This window comes from Xiphophorus couchianus, chromosome 17 (assembly GCF_001444195.1).
Source record: "Xiphophorus couchianus chromosome 17, X_couchianus-1.0, whole genome shotgun sequence".
Lineage (NCBI taxonomy): Eukaryota > Metazoa > Chordata > Actinopteri > Cyprinodontiformes > Poeciliidae > Xiphophorus > Xiphophorus couchianus.
The window spans coordinates 3,625,089-3,650,551 of record NC_040244.1 but is presented as its reverse complement, the minus strand read 5'-3'; the positions used below and the strand labels follow the sequence as shown (position 1 = coordinate 3,650,551).

At 40.3% G+C, this 25,463-nt stretch overlaps 1 protein-coding gene and 2 long non-coding RNA genes across 3 annotated transcripts in view; 2 read left to right on the top strand and 1 right to left on the bottom strand.

Moving 5' to 3' along the window:
• The window catches only part of tmtc2a (transmembrane O-mannosyltransferase targeting cadherins 2a), a 53,344-nt gene that overhangs the window by 9,522 nt on the left and 18,359 nt on the right, over positions 1–25,463 (bottom strand). Inside the window, exons 2-9 of the mRNA XM_028043825.1 lie at positions 18,622–19,237; positions 8,563–9,391; positions 7,874–7,988; positions 7,170–7,255; positions 6,113–6,297; positions 5,892–5,970; positions 4,719–4,840; positions 2,743–2,824 (exon numbers count right to left, since the gene is read on the bottom strand). Of these exons, the coding sequence (XP_027899626.1) occupies positions 2,743–2,824; positions 4,719–4,840; positions 5,892–5,970; positions 6,113–6,297; positions 7,170–7,255; positions 7,874–7,988; positions 8,563–9,391; positions 18,622–19,237 (2,114 nt within the window). The remainder of the gene's footprint in view (positions 1–2,742; positions 2,825–4,718; positions 4,841–5,891; positions 5,971–6,112; positions 6,298–7,169; positions 7,256–7,873; positions 7,989–8,562; positions 9,392–18,621; positions 19,238–25,463) is intronic.
• Positions 3–18,621, top strand: LOC114160910 (uncharacterized). The gene is made up of 3 exons (XR_003598893.1): positions 3–389; positions 1,346–1,356; positions 18,611–18,621. It is a non-coding gene; the product is annotated as an uncharacterized LOC114160910 (long non-coding RNA).
• LOC114160911 (uncharacterized) lies at positions 21,565–24,522 on the top strand. The gene is made up of 2 exons (XR_003598894.1): positions 21,565–22,364; positions 23,777–24,522. It is a non-coding gene; the product is annotated as an uncharacterized LOC114160911 (long non-coding RNA).

The window sequence follows — 25,463 nt, the reverse complement described above, 5'->3', positions numbered from 1 at the left end:
CACAAATGATTTCTTTTGTTTCTATTCACCCTTAATCAGCCTGGTGTCAACAGAACAGAGGGCAGACTTCAAAATATAGAATAAATAATCGAAGAATATGAGTAAAACCCATAACTAAGATTGTGGTTCCTAGGTGATAGTTTACTTTTAAAGCTGTCTCCAATATGCTACCCTAAACCTAACAGCTATCATTTAATTACACTGAATCCTTGATATGCCTTTTCTGTTTGTCAAGTGCATTTCAGCTGCACTTCAGGAAAGATTTTTCGGGGGGTCTACCTGGTTGATCCTGCCAGTACCATATGCTTGTCTCAAAGATTAAGCCATGCAAGTCTAAGTACACACGGCCGGTACAGTGAAACTGCAAATGGCTCATTAAATCAGTTATGGTTTCAGCTGCAGTGCTGTTCAAAAATATGCATTTTAAGAGGCTTTTTCTCCGTTTTTGCAATCATTAGGTTCATGTCATAATTCTAAAAAAATCTCTATTCTGAAAAGTTGCTAGGCATCACATTTTCCTAACCAAATCTACCTTGACAGACATTTTTATAGACAACTTTTACCATATCAGTACATTTTTGCAATCTTGCTGACAAAAAAATAGGAGAAGACAGTTAAAAACATTCCCCAAATTCAGACAAATAAGTATAGTAATTGAGTCAAAATGTTTGATAAATTTTGTTAAAAATGACAAAGAATTAGGAAAAACAAAGAAGAGAGCTATTATGCTGAATACAGTATGAGCAGCTTTTGTTCACACCACTGCTAATTTCCTCCAAAAACAATATAGCTTTGTCATTAAGGGCATAACATGCACTAATATAAGCTCAACAGTTATAAGAGGTTTAAAGCTTCTTTCAGCTAGCGAGCAAAAAGAACCTTTTCCTGAAGCGCGTGGGATTTTTCTTTGAATTACTTTTCTTCGGGGGGAGGCTTTCAATTCTCATTTCATACCATGCTGCTTTGGTGTGATGGGAGTTACTTGTCAAAGTAAACCAAAAAGATGGGGGTGAGGGGGGCTTTTGGAGACGGACCCCAGATGATTGGCTACTTTGAAGGACAGGAAGAGAAAAACGAGAGACACGACTGAAAACGTTGGGCTGTGATTGCTTTGTTCGCTGTTGTTCCAGAATAAAGACGAGATGGAGGAAATTAATTCTCTCTCCTGGGGGAGTCTCGCCACCTGGTGAGACTTTCACAAAGTGCCCGTAAAGTATCAGCGGAGCCCGACGACAGATGTTGCCAAATAAAAGAGGACAGGGATGTGCAGAGGCTCAGATGAGGTTTCTTGCTTTGCCTTGTGAGTGGATTTGAACGAAAGCGGCCCACACTGGGTCTCGTAGAGGGTTATTTAATGTGTTGCAGGGCACAGTGACCGGAGAGAGGAGCTTTTCGTCTGCAGCATTCGAGTGCACTCCCACGGGCATGACCGCATATTTATCTTTTGAGGGACTCTGTGGACTGATATCGTCACTCCCTTACAAACTCATACTTGAGGCTCATCCAGCAAATCAACAATAACTGCAGCAGACAGATTGCAGATAAAGAAATGAACAGCCCACAAAAAAACAGCACCTTTAGCAAGAGACTACAAGATAATGGTGGAAAAAAAAACAACAACAGAGAGCAAAGAGCGTGAGGGCGTCGGAGCAGGAAACGGCTCGCTCCAAAGACAGCAACAGACCTCCTGCTGCCGACCAAGCTAAACGAAAAGATATCAGATGAGGGAAAGAAGCAGGAGGGACGGAGAGAGATAAGGAAGGGGAGAAAGAGGGCATTGCACAACGGGGCTTTCAGTATGAGGACGGTTTTCATTTCCTCTGAATATCCTAGAGATATTAACGTGGAGCACCAAAAGGAGGCTGTTTCTCTAGTCTGGAATGAAACAGAAGCGGAAGGGCAACACCGTGCCATGTTTTTCTGTCTGTAGCGTACAGTAAACTCTGTATCTCAACATGAGTCCGCGCTGTCTGCGAAACTTCAAACGGCTCACACTTTAATAGCTGCGAGCATCAACTTAGAGTACTTTGTGTTGTTAGCTGTATAGGGGCTGCAGATAAACCTTGAATTCAATCAATAACAGGCCCTGGCCCAAAGGAGAATGGGGTACGGAATCCCCCTACTCCTGTTAGATTTTAATCCAACTTCCTCTTCAAAAGAGGAAAAAATGTCAATCTTTTAATCCCCATTTTAATTCAGTTTGCTTTTATAAGCTTACATGTTCAAATCAAAGAAGGGCCTGTCAATTTGCAGCCAAGATGTGACATGACTTTACCACTAAACTCATCTCAGAGAGTACATTTAAAGAGTGGAAATCCAAACAAGTCCTGTGTAGATCACAACAAAAAAGCCTTTAACAAATTGGAAACTTCTAGACTATCAGTTCCATTGGAGGGACTTACAGGCAGAGTGAAATCATCAGTGGTCAGGTAAAGCCAAGGCCCCGAGAAAATCATGACATTTGTAACTATTAGGGTCAGTCTAACAAATACCGGAACAAAATGTTAAATCTTCTGGAAAAAAAAGTGTAATGACCTTTAATATATTTTAAAACAATAGCCTTTAACATATAGAAATCTCCTGACTTTAGGTTTGTTCATCACATTAAAAGCAATGTGCTGTCAACTACTGAGAAAACTGCAAAGATATTTTTGGAAATGTGATGAGCGATGGATATGAAACACCTTTTCAAAGTGAAAAGAGGTTCACTGTGTCTATTAATAAATGTTTTCTGCTTCTTACCATAGTGCATGTAACAGTTTCCTTTAGTTGGATCGAGCTGAATTGCTCTCATGTAGTATTTCTCTGCTTCGTTTTTCTCCCCCTGAAAGAGAATTGCAGGCAAGTTACGGCGAATAATAAAGCTTAGATGTTTCCGTTTTGGTATAATTAGGAGGAGGATAGAGCAAAACACATATTACATTTCATATTTGTGTATATTTTGTATAATTATTCTGATTTCCTGGTGAGGGGGGGAGCATAAATTATCAGGATTCTAACGAAACCATTAATTATTATGTAATTTAGTTCTAATTGTGCATTTTCAGCAACTGTTTAAAAACAAAATCTGTGTTTACAAGTGTGGAGTAGCATTGAAACTGAGAGAAAAAAAGCTTCCTCTGCAGCACTTCTGCTTCATGCTTCAGCACTGATTGCTTCCATATTGCCAGTGGGGTTGCCATTCAATAGGAAATGAGAGGGCCGTCCATATTAACATTGCCTCATTAGCTTCCTCCCGTGTCTGAACATGGTCTAAATGAATGAGGAGGAATATTCGCTGTGGATAGCCTATTTCACGTTTCCTTTGGCTGCTTGCTCTAAATTTCTCCTCCCAACTGTCTATGAAAACTGAAGATTGTCCTTTGGGATATTTTATGAAATGTTTCTGGCTCATGTGAAAGGAGAAAATAAGCTTTTTTAATGACAATCTCTGGGAATTTGGTGATAAATTCATTAGGTTAACAAATGCATTTGTAAAGTAAGCGGTAAGCAGACAAATGTATTTGTCTGCTTACAGCTTATTTTATAAACCATTTGTTTATAAATGGATGTTTATTTTATCCACTTGTGGACAAGGAAAAGATTGGAGCATCTGTATTCAATGATTAAGTAGGGCGTCTCAATAACTTCAGCATTTATATCTTTCATTAGCTTAATGCTGGCTGACCACATTTTAAAAAAAACTGCTCATCTTACATGGACCCCAAAGTATCAGAACTCGAGTGTGACATTAGACATCCTGACCTCAGTAAAAACCATTCTGGGTGTTACAGTCTCTGCTGATGCTTGCTAGGGATAAAAATGAGAAAACAAAGTTGTACTCTTGGAAATCCTGTCCAGGAACGCAAACGTTCAGGTGGAACTTTCCCAACGCTAACAGTGTCATTGATTGACGGAGAGTTTACAGCCAAAACTGAAGTGATTTAATAAGGAAATGGAGTAATTCCATTATAAGCCTGACATCTTTTGTTTTATTGAAGATTCATCCATCTTCTTGTTTCTCATTCTGCGTAGCGGAGAACGTCGATGTGCGTTAGGATTTTCCTTGATTCTGTCGCCCAGAGTCCCAGAAAGCCAAGCAGATGTCCGGCCACTCGAGGCGACACATGTGTAAGTACAAGTTTTCATTATCCTCAGATTTCAGCTAACAACGGAGCTGTGGGATCGAGGCCTGAAAGATTACAGCTGCAAGTACGCAACAGTCTGTGCGCAGCCTCAGGGGTTTGCCGTGTCTTCAACTCTGCACCTAGGGCTGAGGAAGGAAGGAGGTCATGCATCTTCGAGGGGGTGGGGATGGGGGGTCGCAAAGGGCAAACAGTTCATTTCCCCCAATCTAAACCCAGCTCAGCTGTGAACACATCTGTCGTCACGTCTGCTTTTGTTGTCACAGCATGGCAGAGAAGCTGGAAGCTGAGGAAATGATATCTTTTTTCTGCACAGCATAACATTACCACTCCAAGTTTTTGCTATTTTGTCTGGGATATCTCTTAACAAACATTGTTGCAGAAATAACACCAGGAACATATTCAGTTACAAATAAAAATTCCTTATCTGAACTCTTTTAACTCCCAAAGAAATTTCAACATACAATTATACAGTTCTAACAAAGCAGTTTGTTAGAGTAACAGACCCTCGGTCTTATTAACCATTGGAATGATCATAATGTTTAGTACATCTGTACTGCCGGTGTACGTTTGTGTGTCTGCAAAGGGACATACAATGATTGACAATAGTTTGCCGTAGGTGAGGTGGGCAGGGATGTGGTCAGGCTTGGCTTTGAGGGACTCTCTGTACCAGTAACCGGCCTCCTCCAGCCTGTTCAGCCGCATATAGGCCTCTCCTGAAACACATCACACACCAGAGCATACAGTTAGAATTTTAAGTGTAATATCAACATAAATATTAGTTATAGAAGTTTAAAAAAAATAAAAGATTTTTTAGAAGATGGAAGTGTCTTTTGGGCGTCTTACATATTCACTCAATATGCTTAGTTACACCATAGTAACTGTTGAATAACCAATCGGTACAATTTGTCAAGACAAATGCCTAAGAGTGACTTCTGTGACTTTAATGAATCCCTGTATGGATCATCTTGTTTTATTTTCGACGGCGTTGACTTAAATGAAATACCAAACTGGGATTGGTTGTCGGGAAATCTCAGTTCCCCCAATCTGTATCATGGGCAGGAAGTCTTGGTTGAGACAACCCAATGGTAAGTCATTAATGCTATAGATGAACTATGTTTTATACATATATTTTTTATCCTTACCATAAAACTACCCCGTTTAAGAATAATACTCCAGAATTTCTAGCATTAACATTTTTGTACACAAATCCAAAGAATCGGCAATAGGGATGGATCCCAAGAAAGATACGCAGCTGGTGCCTGTAACAACAAACCAGTTAAATGACATCAAGTTTTGAAAAAGTATCCGTTAGCCATCGTTGCACTAATACAAATACTGCCGCTCCCTAAAACCTTCAAACCACCTGACTAAACATACTCCTTAATCCTTCTCTACTCTGTCCCAGGAATTTAATTCCCATGAAATCTCAACTATGTCATCAGGATGAGCTTTGAGTAATGTAATTAGTGTTAGAATAACACAGAAGGGGAAGCGAGGTTTAACACAGGTCTTCCTAAATCATCTTCTAAAGGAAGAAACAAAAGTGCGTCCGCATATATTTAATCGGCATTGAGCCCAGTCAATTTGTTTTACTGTATGTTTTAATTCTATAGCACACATAAACTGGAGCACTTGCACTTGCATCACAGTGAGTTCTCATTTAAAAGCAGTAATCCCTGTTGTGGTTAATGTGCAATTTCAACTCTTAACACACTGGACTGCAAACAAAGACTCCACATTTAAAGGGATCCGACTGTAACTCACCCATCATGTTGAAAAGGCTGTGTGGTGCAAACTGTTTTGGCATTTTCTGCACTGCTTCTTTATAAATATACAGAGCCTCCTGCAGCACAAAGGGGAGGCATTTTAAAAGCTGAGACTTCGTTTCACATGAAGCAAAATGATTTATGTAACAGTTTTATTTTAGCAGTTTTGCTTCTAGTCTTTTCGGTGCTATTGGATATAAACTCGTCAACAAGACTCACCTCCTGCTGGCCGTGCTCATGAAGCAGCTTCCCCAGGTTATACAGGCAGCTGGTGACTGAGCTCTTGTGGGCGTGAGGATCCTTCAAGTTTTCATCTGGAATGTCAGCGCAAGTGAGGAAGGTGCGCTTGGCCTCCTCCAGGTTTCCCTGGTTTATGAGGATTATTCCTGTGTTCAAGTAAGCCGCTGCGAGTAAATATCAAGAGACCACAAGCGTTAAGTTAAATAGACGCACAAAATTAAAAGGAAAATGATTTCTGAAACAAACCACCAGAACGTTCTTTGAAATGAACCACCTTATCCGTTGTTAGGAAAAGTAAAGAAAGCATGTTTTTCCTGAATTTTTTACCAAAAAAACATAAACTACATCCCGGCATTCCTAAAAAAAAAAGAAAAGAAATTGGACTCAAGTAAATGGTGAGGAGGAGCAACAACAATAGGAAGTACGTGTTATTTAGATAGTGCTTTTCTCAAACACAGCCCTCTATTTAAGTTATACAAATTATAAAAACAAGTGTAACAAAGCACAATAAATCATTTTTAAAAATCAGAATCATTCAGAGAGTGAAGTATCATGGAGTATCAGCAATAATATGGTGACAGAGAGGAAAGGAAGAGATCAAAAAGCTGATTAAATAAATACAGGAAAAGTGGGGAATAGAAATGCATTCACCTGGAAGAGATAAAGCTCACAAAGATTCAAAGGTAATTCATCACACTGAATGTGCTGAAGGGAAATTTCTCTTTTTATTTAATGTCGCCCTTGGTAAAGTTAAAGACAAACGATCATCTCACATGTGAGCACTCGGGTGTGAGATTGAATGTTATCACTTCTCCGTCAAGCTGAATGAGGGCTTTTAAATCACGTCGTGGCCACAAAGCGACCGATTCAACTTTAAAACTGGAGAATTATGGCATTTCATAAGAGAATATTGGCTGGCATGTGATCAATCCTGACAAATCCAAACCAAAGGGGAGGGAGGCAATTTATCAATGATCGCCCTTTTCTTGTATGTTTTTACAATATCATGGCAGCAGCAAAATGAGACTCTGCTTACACGCCAAAGTTGGTCGACTCCCAATGGCGAGCTTGTAATACTGCAGCGCCTCAGAGAAACGTTCGTTCTCCTGCAGCAGCAAACCCCTGATGGAAAACAGAAAAGTATGAAAACTTTACATCACTACAAACTGTTCCGCAGGTTTTCTCCAATTTAATTGACAGTTTCTAAAAAAAGATAAGTGAAATTTTGGAAGCAAAATATTCTCAAAGACCATAACAGTACAATATATCCTAACATCTATCATGCACAAACAGCTTCTCTGTCTCTTAGAATGACACATTTGCTTTCTGTTGAATTGGCAGCTTATTGATGCCCACAACTTTAGAGGAGAAGAGAGACGGGAGCAGAACAATGTTGATCCGTCGGGTGGTTCGGCACCTTTGACGCCTGCTGGATTAGAAATTGTTTCGTGTTCTCCCACAGGCTCTGCAAACACGACTGATCAAATCAGGAGCAGAAGGTACAAAGAGCCTCGAGGGACACACAAAAGTTATTTCCTGTCTGTCATACTCTTGCTGTGTGTCTCGCCAGCTCTATTACTGCTGCACTGGATCTATTTTAGTTTGCAGCCTCTAAGTTATTTCTGCCTTTCTTTTATTCTGCAGGTCTTGGTCTGATGCTGCCACTTCCTCACAGAATCAGAGCTTATTTGTGTCAAGACTCTGCTAAGAGAGGAGGTGTGACATTGTGTGAACACTCACAGGTTATACAGCATGTCAGCCATGTTCCCTCTGTAGTGAAGAGCATTTCGGTATGCCTTCTCCGCCTCCACCATCTTGCCCTGGTTCTTCAGTACGTTTCCCAGGTTTCCCCAGGCTACAGGAGACATACTGTATGTCAATCAATGCTCACAAAATGGGAAAACAAACTCTTGGTCTTTGCTGAAAATTCTCCAACTTTAGATTGGACTCATTTGCACTGTCTTGCAATGCTTCTCATATCCTGTAAAACACTCCATGCCTTGTCATTCATGTAATTTCAATGGATTTTATATGATAGATCAACACAAAGTAGCGTGAATTGAAAGGAAAACATACACAAATTTCTGCTATAAGCCATATTGGGTCAAAGCGAACATGCAGTAGAAAGGGTTCTGCTCAGATGAGACTACTGTGTGACATTTTAGCGTACATGCAAAACATTGTGTGCCACAGAGCTAACTCTGCACATCACCATCCACAAGGTGAAGAAGGTCGGTCCATTGGGTGGACATATTTTTGCTTCCAAATTATGCACAACTTTGTGCTAGTCTTTATAGTGAAGTCTCAATAAAATACAAGTAGATTTGTAATTGCAGAATGTGAAAATGTTCAAAGAAAATAGACATTTTTGCAAGGTACCTCACACATACAGGGCTAGCAGATATCCTGATAACTGAAGACCTTCTCACCTTTTGCAGGGTTCACATGGATCCCAGACTTGTAAAGATTTTCTTCGTTGCTCCAGTCTTTGTTCCTTTGAACTGTTTTGAGCCCGTTCAGTAGCACGAGTCCGATGCAAAGACACAACATTGCAGCCTTGCAGGCTCTTGTCCTCAGTCTAACATACAACGTTCGTGCACCTGTCGCAACTAGTATGCAGTAGCCTATGCTGGGGATGTAAAGTACCCTCTCTGCAATCACAAAACCCACATAAAAGAATAAGTTGGTGGCCGGGATGAAAGGCAATGCCAGGATTCCCAATGAAAACACAACTAAGCTTTCTGTGGGGGGCAGGGATGTGTGGGAGTAACAGCGGTGAGGTACAGCAGACCCATTGAGAGTGGGTTTTGGCAGATCCCTGTTTTGGTTTGTGTCAGGGGCATGGTAACCATTCCCATTTGTGACCGATTTTCCATTTGTTAGATGGGATTTCCCGTTGGTCTCCTTCGCTGCGACGGTGGCACCGCGGAAGCCGAACAAAGCCAGGAGGATCAACCCGCAGTAAAAGGCAGCAGTGTGAAGGTTCCTCCAGTCGGCCAAGGACCTGACCAAGGGCACGGCATCCATGGACCAGTCAAAGCTGAGTTTGTCCGGGCAGAGCAGGAGCCAGGCATTGGCAGCAGGCAAGTGGAGGAATGTTAGAGTTCGAGTGAGAAAATGTGGAGAGTCAGCTGCTGGGTTGTCTGAGTTGGAAAAGTTTGGAGGCTTGTTTCCCATCCAGTAGAGGCGGACTGACAGCAAAATGACTCCCCAGCAGGCCAGCATGCAGAGACTTAGCAAAACACTTAGGTTCTTTTTCTGAAAGAGAAACGAAAAAGCAAAACAACTAAATAAATATGGGAAAGGAAATACACCCACACATATATTTATATACACTCTTGGTTTAGGTCAAAACTTGAAAAAGAGGCATGAATCACGTTATCATATGCTTATAAATGTATAAGCAAGGTAATATCCAGTAGAAATCCATTTCTTTGTGCAACTCTAGAGAACTCTTAGTTCCTCAATCCACTGCTAAAGTAAAAAAAAAAAGTATAAAGTATAAGACCTAATGAAATGTTTTTGTTTGCTTCCTCCCTCTAATCACCCTCATGGGAAAATAACATGCTGTTTTTTGTAACAATGGGATACTCTGACGTTATCGTTGTCAGAGAAAATACCGCCCTGTTGACATGGGAATGGCGACAAACCCAAACTGTTGAAAGACGCTCTTGGACAGCCGTGCACCGCAGTGATTAGCACTTTGGTAAGGAGCAACATGAGCCGCTGTTTAATGGAATAATCATTTTTAAATTGAGTATGGTTGCGCTCGGTGCAGGAAAAGATTATTGCATTTTAGATTGGCCTTGCCAATAAATTCCTTACAGTCAGCGAGGTTTCACTACGCATAACGAGGGGGAAAATCCCAAAGTACTCAAAACAGAAAGGAGAAAAGTGTCAAAACAGTTTCATAACTTTCCACATATTAGTAATTTACTAGTCTGACCTAGTTGTGCTCGTAACTGCATGCACGGGAGGACCCCCCCTCCACCCCAAAGCCTTATTAGTGTTGCCTGCCAGCATTACTGTTAACTGTGACGTGTAATGAGCTTATTTTGGGCAGGTGGAGTTTACATCTCATACTGCTGACATACTACCACGTCACAACCCAGGAATTAATCACTACCTAAACATTTTGTACCTAAAAAGTTTTAGATATTAGTTTCCAATTTACATAAGTCAACTTTCTGTTGATAATGAAAAATGAGAATGGATCGTAATTGCTTAAACCACATTCAAAATCAAATACAGAACTCATGAAGGGCTCCATAATAAACTAGGTATCTGTTTCTACAATCCAGGTGTAAATAATGTTTTCCTATAGTGTTTAAATTATTCATGTCTTATCTGCCTGCTTCGTCATGTTGCTACACCAATAATCTGAAAGCGGCGGTGGGGTTTCTTCAGTTCTTAATGTTATGCTTACTGCAACTAAATTGATTCATCCTTATATGAAATATTGTGACATTTTAAAATCCCAAGGTCTCCTGTTGCGATACATCGTTTCAGTCCAAGGATTCATTATTACGCAAATAAATTTTTCTAATGATGGAAAAAAAAAGAAGTTATTTTTAATTGAAGCAAAAACAAATGAGATGGGAAAACCTGGAGAACTCCTGTTGCAAAAGTAATTCCTATTCATGATCCATCCCACCAAGGGGGCTAAAATAAAAGATATTATAAAAGATGGTGATTACAGCCGTGCTGCTAGCTTCCTACTTTTATAGCCTATTTCTTTTATTTCCAAGCATGAATGTACTGTAAACTCTGCTTGAACCTGTCTTCAGGGAACTGGTGCTGCGAGTATGTGTACTCAAATGAAGTCTCATATATTGCTAGGTGATGTTAATGTTTTTTGGGTTTTTTTTTTAACCACAACCTAGATAGGAAACATTTTTATTAAGTACGTCTGTCCTATTCTCAGCTGTGGGTCAGAATTAGGACCATATCTTGACCACTCAGCTGGTTAATTCATTCAGGGCAGTTTTCTACTTGGGCCATTTCGCTTCTTTGATTCCCACTCCTCTGATGATAGTCAATTCTAATCACACTCATCTTGTTCATTTCTAATTTCTTCTAAACCGTATTCTTATTATCCACAGTTCACCTCAACCCTCATTCCCCCACCTCATCAATCCGTCATCCATAGGCCTTTTCGTGCTGCTTATTCTATTTATTCCATTCTCCCTCAATCTTTTCTACTTACCTCATCCTTTAAACCAACCTCTTCTCATCTCATTCATCCTTATCAATCGTTCTTAATTCGTCTCACCCCATTTATCCCGTTCGATCCTCATTCTTCCTAATGTTCTCTCATCTTAACCCTTTTGCCCTCAAATCATCTTCGTCATCACTCCTTTAAGAGCCTTCTCATCTCTCATCATGCCCAATGCCCGGTCCTATCATCTAATCTATACCTCATTCATCTCCACCCAGCTCATGCTTCTCAGATTTCATATGTACCCCCTTCTCATCTTGTCCATCATCCTTATCCCTTTCATCTTACTCATCCCTCATTCCTAGCCTAGGAGTAAAGAGGTATTACGCTATTTTCCAGTCCGCATGCTTAAGCAAGCTTAAATGTGTATGGTGACAGAAACCATAAGAGGTCAAGCAGACTTACTTGACCTACTGGTGTCTGTTTAACTGTTTTTCCCCTCCGACAAGTTTACTGTTGGAAACGTTTGTCTATGAATGACGAGAAGTAGCAAAGGATTGCATACCAATTCTGGAAAATCATTTGTAAACAGACATAATGTCTGTTTCTGGAAGTTCAACATTCTGAACATGAAAATGACAATGGAAAGACATTGGATATTTACATTGACACTGTATTGTAAAACAGCAGGATGAAAGAGTCTCTTCTGCACAAAAAGGTGGATGCATTTATTGATGGATGAGCCCATATTCTTAGTCAATGGTGGAAACTGAGGAATCCAATTTTGCTTTGTACTGGAAGATAAGCCAATTCCAGCAGGAGATTCATTTGTGGTATTTAGTCCAATGAGGTCCGTGCAACGTCTCGCTGCCTTGTCAATTTCTAAATTGCTCTTTAATTGACTTTCACACGGATTGCGACCCAACAAACTCAGCAAAAACAGAGAGGATATTTACAGCTAACTTTAATCAAGCTTTCTAATTAACTCAGTGTAGACAGGCCAATAAAGCAAAAATAGATTTCTGTTAACAATTGGAACCATTAGTGTTAAAGTTCTGAGTAACGTTGCATCTCTGTTGTAGAATCTATAGATGAAATGTCATGTTCTTTGGGTTCAATTGTGCTGTGGGTTCCATTTTGTTTTGTTTTATTTAATCGTACCTAAACCAATATTGTCTTTTGAATTAGGTTTTGTTTTTTTATTCTTTTTTTATTTATAATACACAGAGCAGTCTTTTAGTTTTATCCTCTTGTTTTGAAGTTGTTTAGCTTTCCAATAGTTTTTGTTCTACTGGTTTATGTCAGAAAGTACAGAAAGAACGGTTAAAATGAGGAGCAATTATGTTTGGAAAATGTTTTTATTTTTAGGTTTGACTAGGGATTTACTTTCCAGGCTCCATATTGGATCAATTAACATGTTCAAGCCCATAAAACTGCTTCGCATCTCACAATTTATTTAATTCATTTTGCTGTATTTCCCATAAAAATTACTATCCTCTCAACAATCTTTCTTTTATTTGCCTGATCTATTTTGCTCTCAGTTTTTAGAAACCAACAGAGTGGGGCTCCACTTTTATCTCCGAACTCTGCTAGTCATTATTCTCTCACTTTATTGATCCCAGAAGTGTGTGGTCTGCCTGTTGACACCGTACTCTGGGGAAGGTTTAAAACTTGTCAGAGGAAACAGCCCGCCACGTCTGACTTCATACAAACACCATGTGAAATGGCTGCAGACTGACGCAATGCAGAGCGGAGGCAATCTTTCTGTTTTCTTGTTCGAGGCACGTCCAATATAAACCGCTCATAACTCCTTGAAGTAAAAATCACAGAGTGCTCTTTCAAACTCCTTATTCATAAAGTTTAAAATGAGGAACTTGTTCTTTGTTTAATAAGAAACCTTAAAGCAGAGAGCAAGTGACTTGCACGTGAAAAATGTTTTCGGTGCTTCCAAGATAGTTCCTGCATACACAGACATTTGGGGCCTTGCCAGTGATACGTTTAGTTATGATGAAAGACACCCTGAGGGTTGCACCAGTCTGATGTTTCCTAGATTGTGCTGACTTGGCAGGAGTCTTCCAAGTCATCAAACAACGGTGCGGTTGCTGCTGAAATGGAAAGAAGTGTACAGAGTATATTGTAGTTATCCTAATGAAAGGTGTGTTGCTGATGGCAGGGATTGGGTCACAGTTTTAACTGATGCTCAACATAATTTTGGAGCATAGTCATAGAGGTGCAGAGTGAAGCAAACATGACTATAAAAGTAAAGAAATTTGTGCTTGCTGATTTTTATTTTATTTTATGGTGCCACATGCAGAAAAATGCGTTTGTGCATTGAGCAGAGTTGTGCATGTTGGTTGCAACCCAGGACAAAAATGTAGATAGATACATTAAAGACATTACAAATGAAAACATAAAATAATCTTTTTTCTGTCTTGGTTTTGTAAAGAAGTTGATTTCTGGGAGTTATATTTCGAACATCATGCGGGGTTAGCCTGAATGTGGTCTCAGACCAGATGTTGATAGGATCGTGTAAGACTTCAAAATGTGCTTCTTTGGAACTGTTGGGTTTAATTTAGCAAAAATGTTAATTATTTTGATTTGTGGTGATTGTCTCTTTTATGTAAACTCAAAGGATTTGGGTCTATTGTAGTTTACTAAAACTCTAGTAATAGAACTGATTTTAGTTTAGTTAGTGGGACCTCTTAAAGGATTTCCCCCCAAAACAGTGCTGGTGCTCCATCCAGTTTTTAATTGGTTCTGTAAAAGAACTGGTTTGGCGACTTTTCAAAGCAGCAGATCAATTCTCACAGGTTTTTACTGAGGACTATTAGAGCATGTGGAGCTGAGGATAAATGCACACCACACTGTTTGGAATTTTTATTTGTCAAAATAATCAAAAATATTTCATTTTGTGTTCCACCTCACAATTAGGCACTACTTTGTCTTGGTTTTAATCGCAAACCATTCCAATAACACCCATTTAAAGCTTAAGTTCTAACATGGAAAAAAGTTAACTTTACTCTGTTGTGGCCCCAACAAGGTATAGTTCCAACTGCACCAAGAATTATGTGACAACATTGCACAGTGCAAGCATTAATTGATTCAGACTTGAAACACTCCCTGCTCCGTAGAGAACACATACTGTGTTTTCCTTGCCTTCACAAACGCTCGCTAAATAAGGACTATGCAGCAGAACTTGCAGCTGAGAACATCATTTCACAGCTGAATGCTTCTGCTGCAGGATAATTGGCCCGACATCCATCAAGCCGTCAGCTGGTTACGCTGAACTTAATCTGTGTGTCTGCAACGCTCATTGAGACAAATGAGAAAGGAGGAGTCTCTGATGCTTAAATTAAGCTGGCAAAGACAATGTCAAGTTCCTCCATTGCCTTCTAAAACATCAAGACGTCCAACTTTGTTGGGAAGATTGCTGCAGCAAAAGTCTGAAAAAGGGTGGATTATGAGTGTTAAACACATTACTTCATTTATGAAGCTATAATCACACACGTGTTTTTTTTTTTTTTTGTTGGTTTTTTTTTAGAATAGGGATAAATTCAAATTCAAGCTCAGCATTTAGACACAGATTTTAAAATGAAATACATGTCACACGTGCCAAAGTTTAACACTCCAGACTTGGCAGAGACGTCATGGTTTTTCTTAACACCAATGAACCAAAAGCCCTGTTTAATGTCTGGAGCATCATTCATCAGTCTGTTTTTGTGCTATACTGAGAAACCAAAGCTGCCAAAGAAAGAAAGAAAAACCCAGACGTTATGTTCTCATTACGCCCGCAAACAGGGCAGGTTTGTTTTCTCAACAGACCGCGGTGATAACATCTCACCTTTATTCGTCGCCATCCGTCACTTTCTAACTTTCTCTTCCCGTTTTATCTTGTCTTATTTGAAATCTAATCTGTCTGTTTAGAGAGTAAACAGAGCGAGAACCGACGTTTTCGTAGGTAGCACATCTGTTCTCCCTGCACTGCAGATGATTTGCGCTTCTTTTTGTGTTTCTCCACCGGAGCAGAATCAGGATGTCATGTCTTGGGTTGTTTATTCTCCTGATTGCATTAAAAATGATAAAATGCTGGAAGTTTTCATGCACGTTTGCTGTTTCTCTTGACTTGCATTCGGCTGGCAGGATAGGAAACAGGTGAAAGCAAACAACCTATTCCCAAAGCGCTATAAGGGGCACCGACTGTGAGACAAAGAAAAGATAAGGAAAAAGGAAATGAGTCCATAGTTTCCTTCTCTTCTGCTAAGTCTGTCTCTCCATACCCCTCTTCCTTTTGTTTTCCCATGCTTTCCCAGACATCTGGCTCATAATCAAGGAAACCATTGCTCCATGGCTGGCCTCAGCACGAAATGAGCTCCCTGCCAAGATAACTGGGACTCGGGCAGTTGAGGAGGGCACCGCCAGAGTGATAAATGAGCCAGATGTGCCCACAGTGGTGTCGGATACACCAGGGGGTTGGCACAAGGATGCAGCTCACAGCTACAGAAGCGTGTCTGGCCAAACGATGAGGTTATTTCCAGTTGTACTGGTTCTTAAAATATACGAGAATAGATAAAATTTCCTAAAAAGAGCTATCATATTTTGATATGGGTGATGTGGCTCACCACCCAGGGTGGCACAGCTGTATAGGTGGTATGCATGTTTGACAAAAATACAAAAATAAGGTTTAACTACATTGCAACCAAACAAGTTAATTATCTTATTCGATAGGAAGTGAGAAACCTGCTGTGTTTAAAGAATCTATCCTGCATTCAAACATCTCTATTTCAAACTCTCTAGTTGAATATTGGTTAAATATAGATCTATCTTTCAAATGAGGAAGATCTGAACAGGGAGGAGCTCACACAGGATGCAGTTCAAGCAGGGAACCAAGACTGAGCTCTAAAGTTAAGATCTATCACATCATGACCTACCTGATTGCTCTGGGTGTGTTTTTTTAGTTGCCGTGACTTTGTTTTATTTGCTTGGTTTTATATCAGGGACATAAAACCAGGTTCATTTAAACAGGTTTTTCAACTTGAGAGTAAACCAGATTTCTCCAAATGGATTCATCCAGACCAGTTTTGCCCTTTTGTTAAGCCTACATGCTTTGTTGGATTGAGCCTTTGTTACTCCGTGTTCTTAAGTTGTTTATACAACTTAAGTTGGCAATTGTGAAATAAACATCTATTTTTAGATGTCTAATATGTCCACATAGAATGGAAATATTATAAAACCTTCCTTGGTAGTAGTACAAATGCAACTGTCGATTTTTTCCATATACAGTAGCACATTTAAAAACCACAAACCTGATTAAACAGATTTACATATAAACTATCAGTGGTAGGTTGTTTATGAAATTTCTTCCAAGAAATATGGAAACAAGATTTCCTCTTTATTTTTTTATACCAGCTTTCACTTTATGTCATTTTTTTCTACAAGGTTATGTAGATGGCAGTTAGTCTGTTGAAATCTGCAAATCAGGCCAGACAATGGCGCTATATTCTCCATCTTGAATTTGCTATGTTTTAATGTTTTAAATTTTCCTCTGCTGGTCATGCGTTCCACCACAGCTGTGGCTCAGAATGATTTGAAGGACAGGTGTTGCATCAAAAAATGTTCAAACCTGTTTTAAGGTTTAACGCAACAGATTGGCAGAACTTTTACACAAAGTCCATAACTTGGACGGAAACTGAAAAACGTGCATCTAAAGATGATACATTTTCCTTGTCAGAACTGTATCTTGTAGTACATGTAGTGAAGCTACCCACATGTCTTCAACTGTTTTCCTCACTTCTCTAGTTTTTTTTTCCTGCAACCTTACCCAGTTGGTGTTTAACCTGTCACAAAGTGTCAGAGCATCCTCCTTACTGGACCCTAAAAGGAAAATGTATTACAAAAGATGGACTTCTGAGCCTCCGTCATACTTTATGATCCAATTTGTGATATTTTTATTTTACATTTTCCTTTGGATGCATCATTACTCATAAGTAGTTTTGCAGCACTGTGACTCAGTACGATTCAAAAGACAGGTGTTGTGTTTGCTAGGTTTGAGTAGCGATGGTGCAGCATGTGTGTGTGTGCGTGTGTGCGGGGGGGGCGTTGAGTCATTTGAAAAAGAAAATACAGTGAAACAACATTTTGATCCTTTGGATCTCTATAGGAGTTATCAGTACTGCCAAGGTACAGTGGAGTCTCATTGAGGCGAAATGATCCCTGGAAAATAGAGGTTAGTTATAGATTTATCCAAAAGAGGAAAACGCTAAAACAGGATTGTCTTGCTTTCCCATAGCCAGACTGCCCTTGCGCTGTAAACCCATGGGGACTTTTTATCATGCTTTGTATTCGTTTTATGAGGGCCATACCCGTTGGCAACATAGACTTTTTCCCTAATCAAATGAGGAGTGGCTGCATGTGAAGGTTTTATACTCAATCACACATTTCTCTTATCAGATGAGTCACTGTCAAGGATGTCCTCCTCAAATTCCTTGAGTTTTGAAGGGAGGGGAATGAATCTCTGCAGGGTGCTCCTGCAGCAGAAGCACATGGGCAGCAACTGTGTATTTTTGGAAGGCTTTATCCGACAAATGAGCCAAATAAAGCACCTGAGAGGCATGTGGTGTTGTTTGTCTCTGTAATTCTTTTGTCACCTTAATATGAGAAAACGTCTCAATCCAAGAAGACGTCTTCCTCTTCCTCTTTCCACAAAAGTGTACACAGTCTAAGGCTTAGATACAAATTTATGTTTCTGAGCCTAAATGTTTGTTTTCAAGCAGCAAAATGAGGTTGGTGGCAGCACCCTGAGAACATAGAAAGCTTTGCTTTCATTAATTAAGTGAGGAAAATGAATGGGGTTTCAGAAAAAAGAAGATGTGAAAGTAAATTTTTAGAGGCTAGTGGGTTTAGCAAATTGGTGAAAGATGGTTTGTTTCATTTGTCCTTTGGTAACGTAGAAAAAGAGTCTATACGTGAGGGGTTACCGTGATAAGGACCAAGTTTGGTTGCAATGCATTGGTAAGTACTGATTTTAATGCAATCACCATGTGAAATAGAGCCAAATCCATGGTTTGCATTAAAATTTTGATGGCAACTTGCTTTTTACTGAAAGCAGAAGCCTCATGTATGACCTAGAGAAGCCAGGATAGGTGAAACATCAAAAAAACCATAAGAAGAACCCAGAAGGGTTTATGAACTTCTAGTCGTTAAGGAAAAGCTTGATGTTTAAGCACCAGCTGTGGGTCAGCACCAGTTAATGGCTTTCCTAATTACCCCTTCTCAATTTCACAAACACACAATTCAATTACCGCACAAACAAAAGCAGCCAGAGTTCATTTACCTTCCCTAACAGAAGCAGCAGTGCCTGGCGAACGCGCAGCTTCTGAAACACAAAGAGGTCGTACACGGCCGACACAGCCAGCACAGTCACACCCTGCTCCTTCCACAACATGCTGGCAGCTGCACACCACAGGCTGCCCAGCATCCAGCCCCAGCATCTGGTAGCAGAGCTGCCGCCACATGTCCTCCTCTGAAAAGCCCTCCATTTGTCACCCCGTAATCCGCAGTGTCTCACATAGCAGAGGAGAGACAGCAGGAAAAACAAAGCGGCACCGACGTCCGCCCTGCCGACCACGCCGGCGACCGCTTCGGTGTGCGCCGGGTGAGAGGCAAAAAGGAGGCCAGCGAGGAGGCTCCACAAGCCCCTGCCGAGCAGCGAGTGACTGAGGGCCGTAACCATGGCCGTGACCAGGCCATGCAGCACGATGTTCAGCAAGTGGTAACCCCAAGGTCGCAGGCCATGCAGGGTGTAGTTGAGGCGGAATGAGAGGGTGCAGAGCGGGCGGAATGACTTGTGGCTGCCGCTGTGGGTGAGCAGCGTCCCCCAGAAATCATCATACAGGATGTTGGTCCACGGCGTCTCTGGCAGAAGATCCTGGTTCGTCTTGATGGCTCGACTGAGGAAGCAAAAGAAAAAGAACATTAAACGAGTCTGAAATGTTTTATATATATGTATATATATATATATATATATATATATATATATATATAACCCACTAAAATCTGCGTAAAGTTTACATCATCAGATGCCAGCACCACTGGTGAGGTGGCTAAAAATATTGGTTCCTTCACTTTTCCTTCTCTTGGAGGAAAGATAAATGTGATTAATTAGAAATATTTGCAGTTGCAACAAATATGGACAAAGGTATAACATTCTGTGCAGTCGAAACCCTAAAACCGATACTGAAATCTCTGTTTGTTCAACATTTGTGCTGAATTATGTTTTCTTGAGTAATCAAAATAGCAATCAGTAGGTTTAATGTAGAATATGTCAGGTCATAGATTGTTTTGGGTTTGATTCTAGTTTTGATTACTGTTCTTTGATTGCCGTAGTTTCATTGTTGGATTAGATCAGCCTCGTTTCTGTTTTACTTTAGTACAGTCCTTTCTTAGTTACTCTAGTTTAACTGTGTTCCTTATGTCTAGTTATTATTTGTTAATGTTATATTAATTTTCCTAGTCCCCCTGTTTGTGTGCTTTCTGTGTATCTTTTTTCTCTCTCTCTCTCCTCACACCTGCAGCCCGTTATCTAATCAGCCTTGTGGTATTTAAACACACCTCCTGCTCTCACTCCTTGCTCTTCCTCCTGCTGGTTCTCTCCTGCCTGGTTCCTGAGGTTTTGCTCTGCTCTGTGTTCCCTGTGGGGGTTTTCTTTTTGTAAGTTTTTGTTCATCATTTTTTTGCTTCATCTTTCTGATCATCATAGCGGCTAAGAGAAATTAGGAAGCTACATGTCTTAAACCAGCTGCAAAATTTAGCAATTAGTCAAAGAATGCGCTCCCACAGCGTGTCCACATGTCACTGGTTCCAGCATGAACACAGACAGGTGGTTTCACACCCACAGGCTTTGGGGGATCCTCATAATTAACGGATCATTACCGAACATTTGTGTACACTCGCAGCGTACGACAAATGAGGCTCACCAGGGGGTTGGGGGGGGGGGTGAACAGTGATGAATGGGAAGGCTCCGAGCTGTTTTAGTGAATCCTGTGCAGAACTACGTTTGTTTGTCTTGGACAGTCAGTTTATAGTTGCGTACTGCACTTGATTGAGCTGGCTAAGGTAACTGAAAGTAAAATAATCTATTCAAATAAAGTTTATTTCAGACTGTTTAAGAAGTGGCTAATGCTTCCTGAAAACTGAGAACAAAATGCAGAGTGACTCGTAAAATTAAATGAACCCAAATTGAGGTTTTTATAACTTAACAATAATTGAGTCTCAACATTTAAGATGGGATTTTTGTTTTTGGTAACTTTGTCCGTTCATGCACTCAGGCTCTTTCTGTGAGACTCCAAAACATTCCCAAGCTTCTGGCTCTTTATCTTTCCCTGGAGTCCTGGGTGTGCCACAATGCCTCCTCCCATTGGACTTGCCAGACACCTCCTGTTTTAGAGCCTTTGGAATGGACCATTACCAAAAGCTCAAACTTCCCCAGCTGTCTCATTTTTGATGTGGGGGACCAATGACTGTACTCTGAGCACCTCGGGACTGGAGAAACTTCTCACTGCTGCCAGACCTAACCGCCTGTCAAAGTCCTCCACCTCAGTCCGAGGCTCGTTTCCAGCCTAAAAATGGCGATTCATTCTTTTCGGGCTGAAGTCAACGGGGTCGGGTTTGTAGTACTAACCAGCTTTTCTGTTTAAACCTCGTGAACCGATCAATCCCTGCTGCCCTGGGGATGTATACGGCACGGAGCCTTGCAAAAGTGCCCACAGTCCTTGGCTCAAATTACAACCACGAAACTCTGTGTATTTTATTGGGGTTTACAGATGAATGAAGTAATTCATCACTCTACAATGCAAGCAACACAATGCGTATACAGAGATATCTGAAAGCAGTTGTATTTATATTCATCCCCTCGTCTTCGCTAGGTGTGCAAAGCTACATGTCACTTTGCGCATCTAGCAACTAAAACTGGTGCCCGATCCTCTTTGCTATAACTTTAAACACAATCAGATTGGATGAATAACATCTGTGAACAGCAAATTTAAAGTTGTCAAATAGATTTTTAACCTGATTTAGGCCTGGACTTGGAGGTTACATGTTGTCTTGCTTTTATCAGTATTTACTGATCATGCATCAACACTAATAAGCTTTCCTTTCAACACAGAAGAATAATGCTGCCACCACTCTGCTTCACAATGAGGTTAAGTTTTGTTTTTTTGTTTTTTTATAAATGGCCCACTTTTGGCCCAAAAATGAAGAAATACTCCCTTTAGGTGTCAGATAATCTATTTAAACATAATGCGACAAACTATTTAAAAACAGAAGTTCAGGGAGCAGGAATGGTTTTGCAGAGCAATAAAGCAGTTTTCAAATTCTAGGAGTTTAATACAAGACACCATTAGAGGGATAAAATACACTAAATTGTAGGACAACAGTGAAAGGAGCACCAGAGCTCTTGGTGTGATTGCCGATAAGCCAATTAGAAGCAGCAGGAAGAGGAGATAAGGTACAATTAGGAACAATTTGCAACAACACAGTGCAACCCGATTGTCGATTTTCTTTTGTCTTCTTTTTTTTCTTTTAACCAGGCAACACATTTTGTTTTACTGACCAATCAAACTGTCCCCAGGGTTTTATTATCATTTAGGATGGTTTCTTTGTGCCTGTCACACCCTAGATGGAAAAGCAGCCCAGAAAACGAGGCCAGTCAGAAACTTCCTTTGTCTGGAGACTGTAAATAAGAGTCGAGTGCTGAAAAGAAATCGGACAGGGCAACACTGAGCTCTCACAGCCAGTAAAGGCAGACAAATGGAACACTAATGTGAAAGTGAGAAAAAAAATAAAAATAACATAAAGATCCACACCAGCTAGAGAAGAGTCTGTGCCAAAGAAATAATTGCTTAATTAATTCTTGGAATGTTTTTTTTTTCTTTCTTTTTTTCTCTGCTCGCCTACAGCTCAGGAATCACGTGAGCCCTACTTCCCAGGATTCTTGCTGAGGAACTGTTCTGCCGCTGATATTCCAGGAAACTGACAGCATTACATCATACAGTTTACAAAGTCTCTTCCTTTCCCTCGGTGAGCTATTATTTATATATTAAAAAATATTGTACAAATATTTTACAAAAAAAATGCTGTGAGAGTGGAAGGACAAGCCATACGAGGACAGTGAAAGTTTTATTAGTTTTTTTTCTTTTTTTTGGACGACACTTTGACGTTTTTGGCGTCTCCTAATAAAACCAAAACATCCAGGCCGCCCTGGACCTTTCAGGCAATAACATCGCGCACTTTTGAACCAAAACACACCCGGGATTCACCCGTCACGCTGCTTTCCCTTCTGTTGGGTGCCAGTAAATAATTTAAATATTCAAATCGGCACCGAGCTCTCGTCTCCCTCCCTGCTCCTGCCCGGCACTGGAGGATGAAAAGAACTCATTAGCTGAGAGGCTTTTGGAACGGGTTCGTGCATGTGCCTGTAAAGACTAAAGCAATAAATGGTTACATGCAACGCATTCGTCCTTTGTACGCACTGGCGTGCGCGCATGCGTGAGTGTGCGACGACACAGCGTCCACTGATGGCTTCATTGTGGCAAGTCGCTGCAGCGGGGCAGATAAAGAGGCCTCCTGTAGTGATTGCTCTTACAGAAGGGGGTCTTTTGTATTCAGCCGCCGTATGTGGGGCAGGCGGGCTGAAGGGGAGTCCATTCACAATCCCTAAAGTACAGGACGTGTTTGGTCTTTTCAGCCCTCTTTCTTTTTTTCTTTTAGGTAGGGGAGGTAAAATTCTCCACCTTTTTTTTCTTTAGATTTAAAAAGACAGACAGGGGATATTTGCAGATTTTTCTAGGTCCGTTTCTGATACAGTTGCTATTCACCAGTCCTCTGCTGCAAGCAGGAAAATAACCAATCTGTCTAAAGTGTTTGGGTATTTGTCTTTTCAGAATGCAAATGAGGCACTCCACTGGCTCCCAGGCAGTGATCTCACAACCAGTGATTTACGTGTTCATGTGCCAAGGGCTGCCTCCACATAGCTGGCTTTTTTTTTTTTAAATGGATTTCAGTGAGCGTAAGATGGCTTTTTAAACTGAATGCGAAAAAAAAAGTACTTTTCATGCAGTTCTTTTTTTAATCCCTAAAATTTACGAAAGTAGAGCCAGTTTAAAAGGACATGTTTAAACCTGAAGGCAGTTTCTACAATAGTTTTGCTTATATTGGAACTTCTTACACGCGAATCATGTTGTATTTCCAAGCAAAAACTGCATTTAAAGGAACAATAATAGTTTAATAAAATAATCTCAACATCAGCAGATCCAAAGAGTGCTAATCTGTTTTATTTTTTCTGATATGAAAACATCTTTATTATATTAACTGAATCTCTTTTTATAGAGTAAAAGAACCAGTTCATTGCTTTTTAGGACTTTGCCTCTGTTGTCCTTTACCTTCTGTATAATTCTGTATATTAACACAGAGCTGTTTTTTTTTCTTCATAGTCCTGCTCCATCTTCTACTCCTCACTCTTCCGGATTTCAACATCCCAAGCGGCATTTTCACATAAAAGGTCCCACAGAATTTAAAGACTTCAGAGGTCAGTGCTAAAACACACTTTACAAAACCCAACAGCAACCTATCTCGTCCCCGTTGTCATAAACTTCATAAACTTCTTTGAAGGGAAAATATAAACATAATCTCTGGTCCTGTAATAGACTTCCATCACTTCACATAATCAGGACGGACTGCATGACGGTGTTTTGTAGCAGAGTGCCTCCTCCTGCTTCTTAAAGGCAACAATTAGATGGATTAGTTCATCATCCTAAAACTGCACTGTTAACGGACACCGGCCAGAACATTGTCTCCTGGACAATCATCAGCTCTCTTCCTTTTCACTTCTCACCCATTATCCTCTATAACGTCCCACATTCACCCTCTTCCTCATATTTTTCCTTTTAAGTCCGACATGTCTGCCTTATTTAAAAATGTCATTTATTTACCTAAATTGTGCCTTAATGTTCATTTCTCTCTTTTCTCTTTCATTGTCGCGATCCAAATCAGAACTGCCTCGCTCCAAAGCCTTTTGCACCAGGCCCCATTTGCCCAAGCTCTATTTAACTTTAATTTCCTTAATGAGCAAACTGAGCTCCAATTAAAGGCATGGCCATAACGCAGCAGCAGGCGGCTCAGTTCAGACAGTGTCGGTATTATACTGGTGCACCATTGGAAAGACTCACTACTGATGCTTTTTGCAGAAACATACAGTATATACAGTAACTGTATGCAGCTACACAAAACCTATATCCAGACAGATGGAGGGAAGAATTAATGAAGGCCTGAATTTTAAACTGTGAAATGGTTTTCAGAATATTTACAACATATTACAGTCAGAAGCTCGGGTTCCATCAAAATAAATAAGTACTGTTGGCAATTCTTTTGCACTTATTATAGGCTTATGGAACATTTTATACGGATGAGACCTGTTTTGTCAGAAGAGTGAGATTCAGCTTTGTTAAAATTGTAATCCGTTGTCTATGTCTTTAGAATCCCATCCATCCATCATCATCCATCCATGCATCCACCCACAGGAGACACACAGGACAACAAATCTTTTCTTACACTTATGAAACGCTAATATTTTTACTTCAAGTTATTATGCTGTGGCAATCTCATGTTGGCTCCTGATTACCTATGAGTGATTAAAAGCCACAACAGTGAAGTGCAAAGAATACTGTGCAAAGAGACAAAGAAAGAGCAGGAATATAGTGTACAGTATATAAGTCTCTGAAGATATTTTTCAGTACAACTGGATTTCTTGTGATTGGTTTCCCTGGAAGGTTAGTGCATTTTGTTCATTTAAAGCACAACAAGTTGCTTTCGAAATCAAGTTCTTTTTAGGTTCCTAACTTCCTTTTCATTGGGTGAATATGGATTAATGATTTCATGATTATCTGGATACAGCTTCCAGATCTGTCAGACAAGATCAGCGTAACGGGGGATGGGGAGCCGAATGGATGAGAGAGTGATCACACTGTTCCTAATTTTTCAAACATGAAGGGATGTCAGGGGTAAAAAAAAAAACAAAAAAAACACCACGGTGGATGTCATTCTCTAATAAAACCACACATAGGGATGATGGAAAAAAAAAAAAAGTCTATGAATTTTAGCTCAGTGATCACTCCTGCTCCT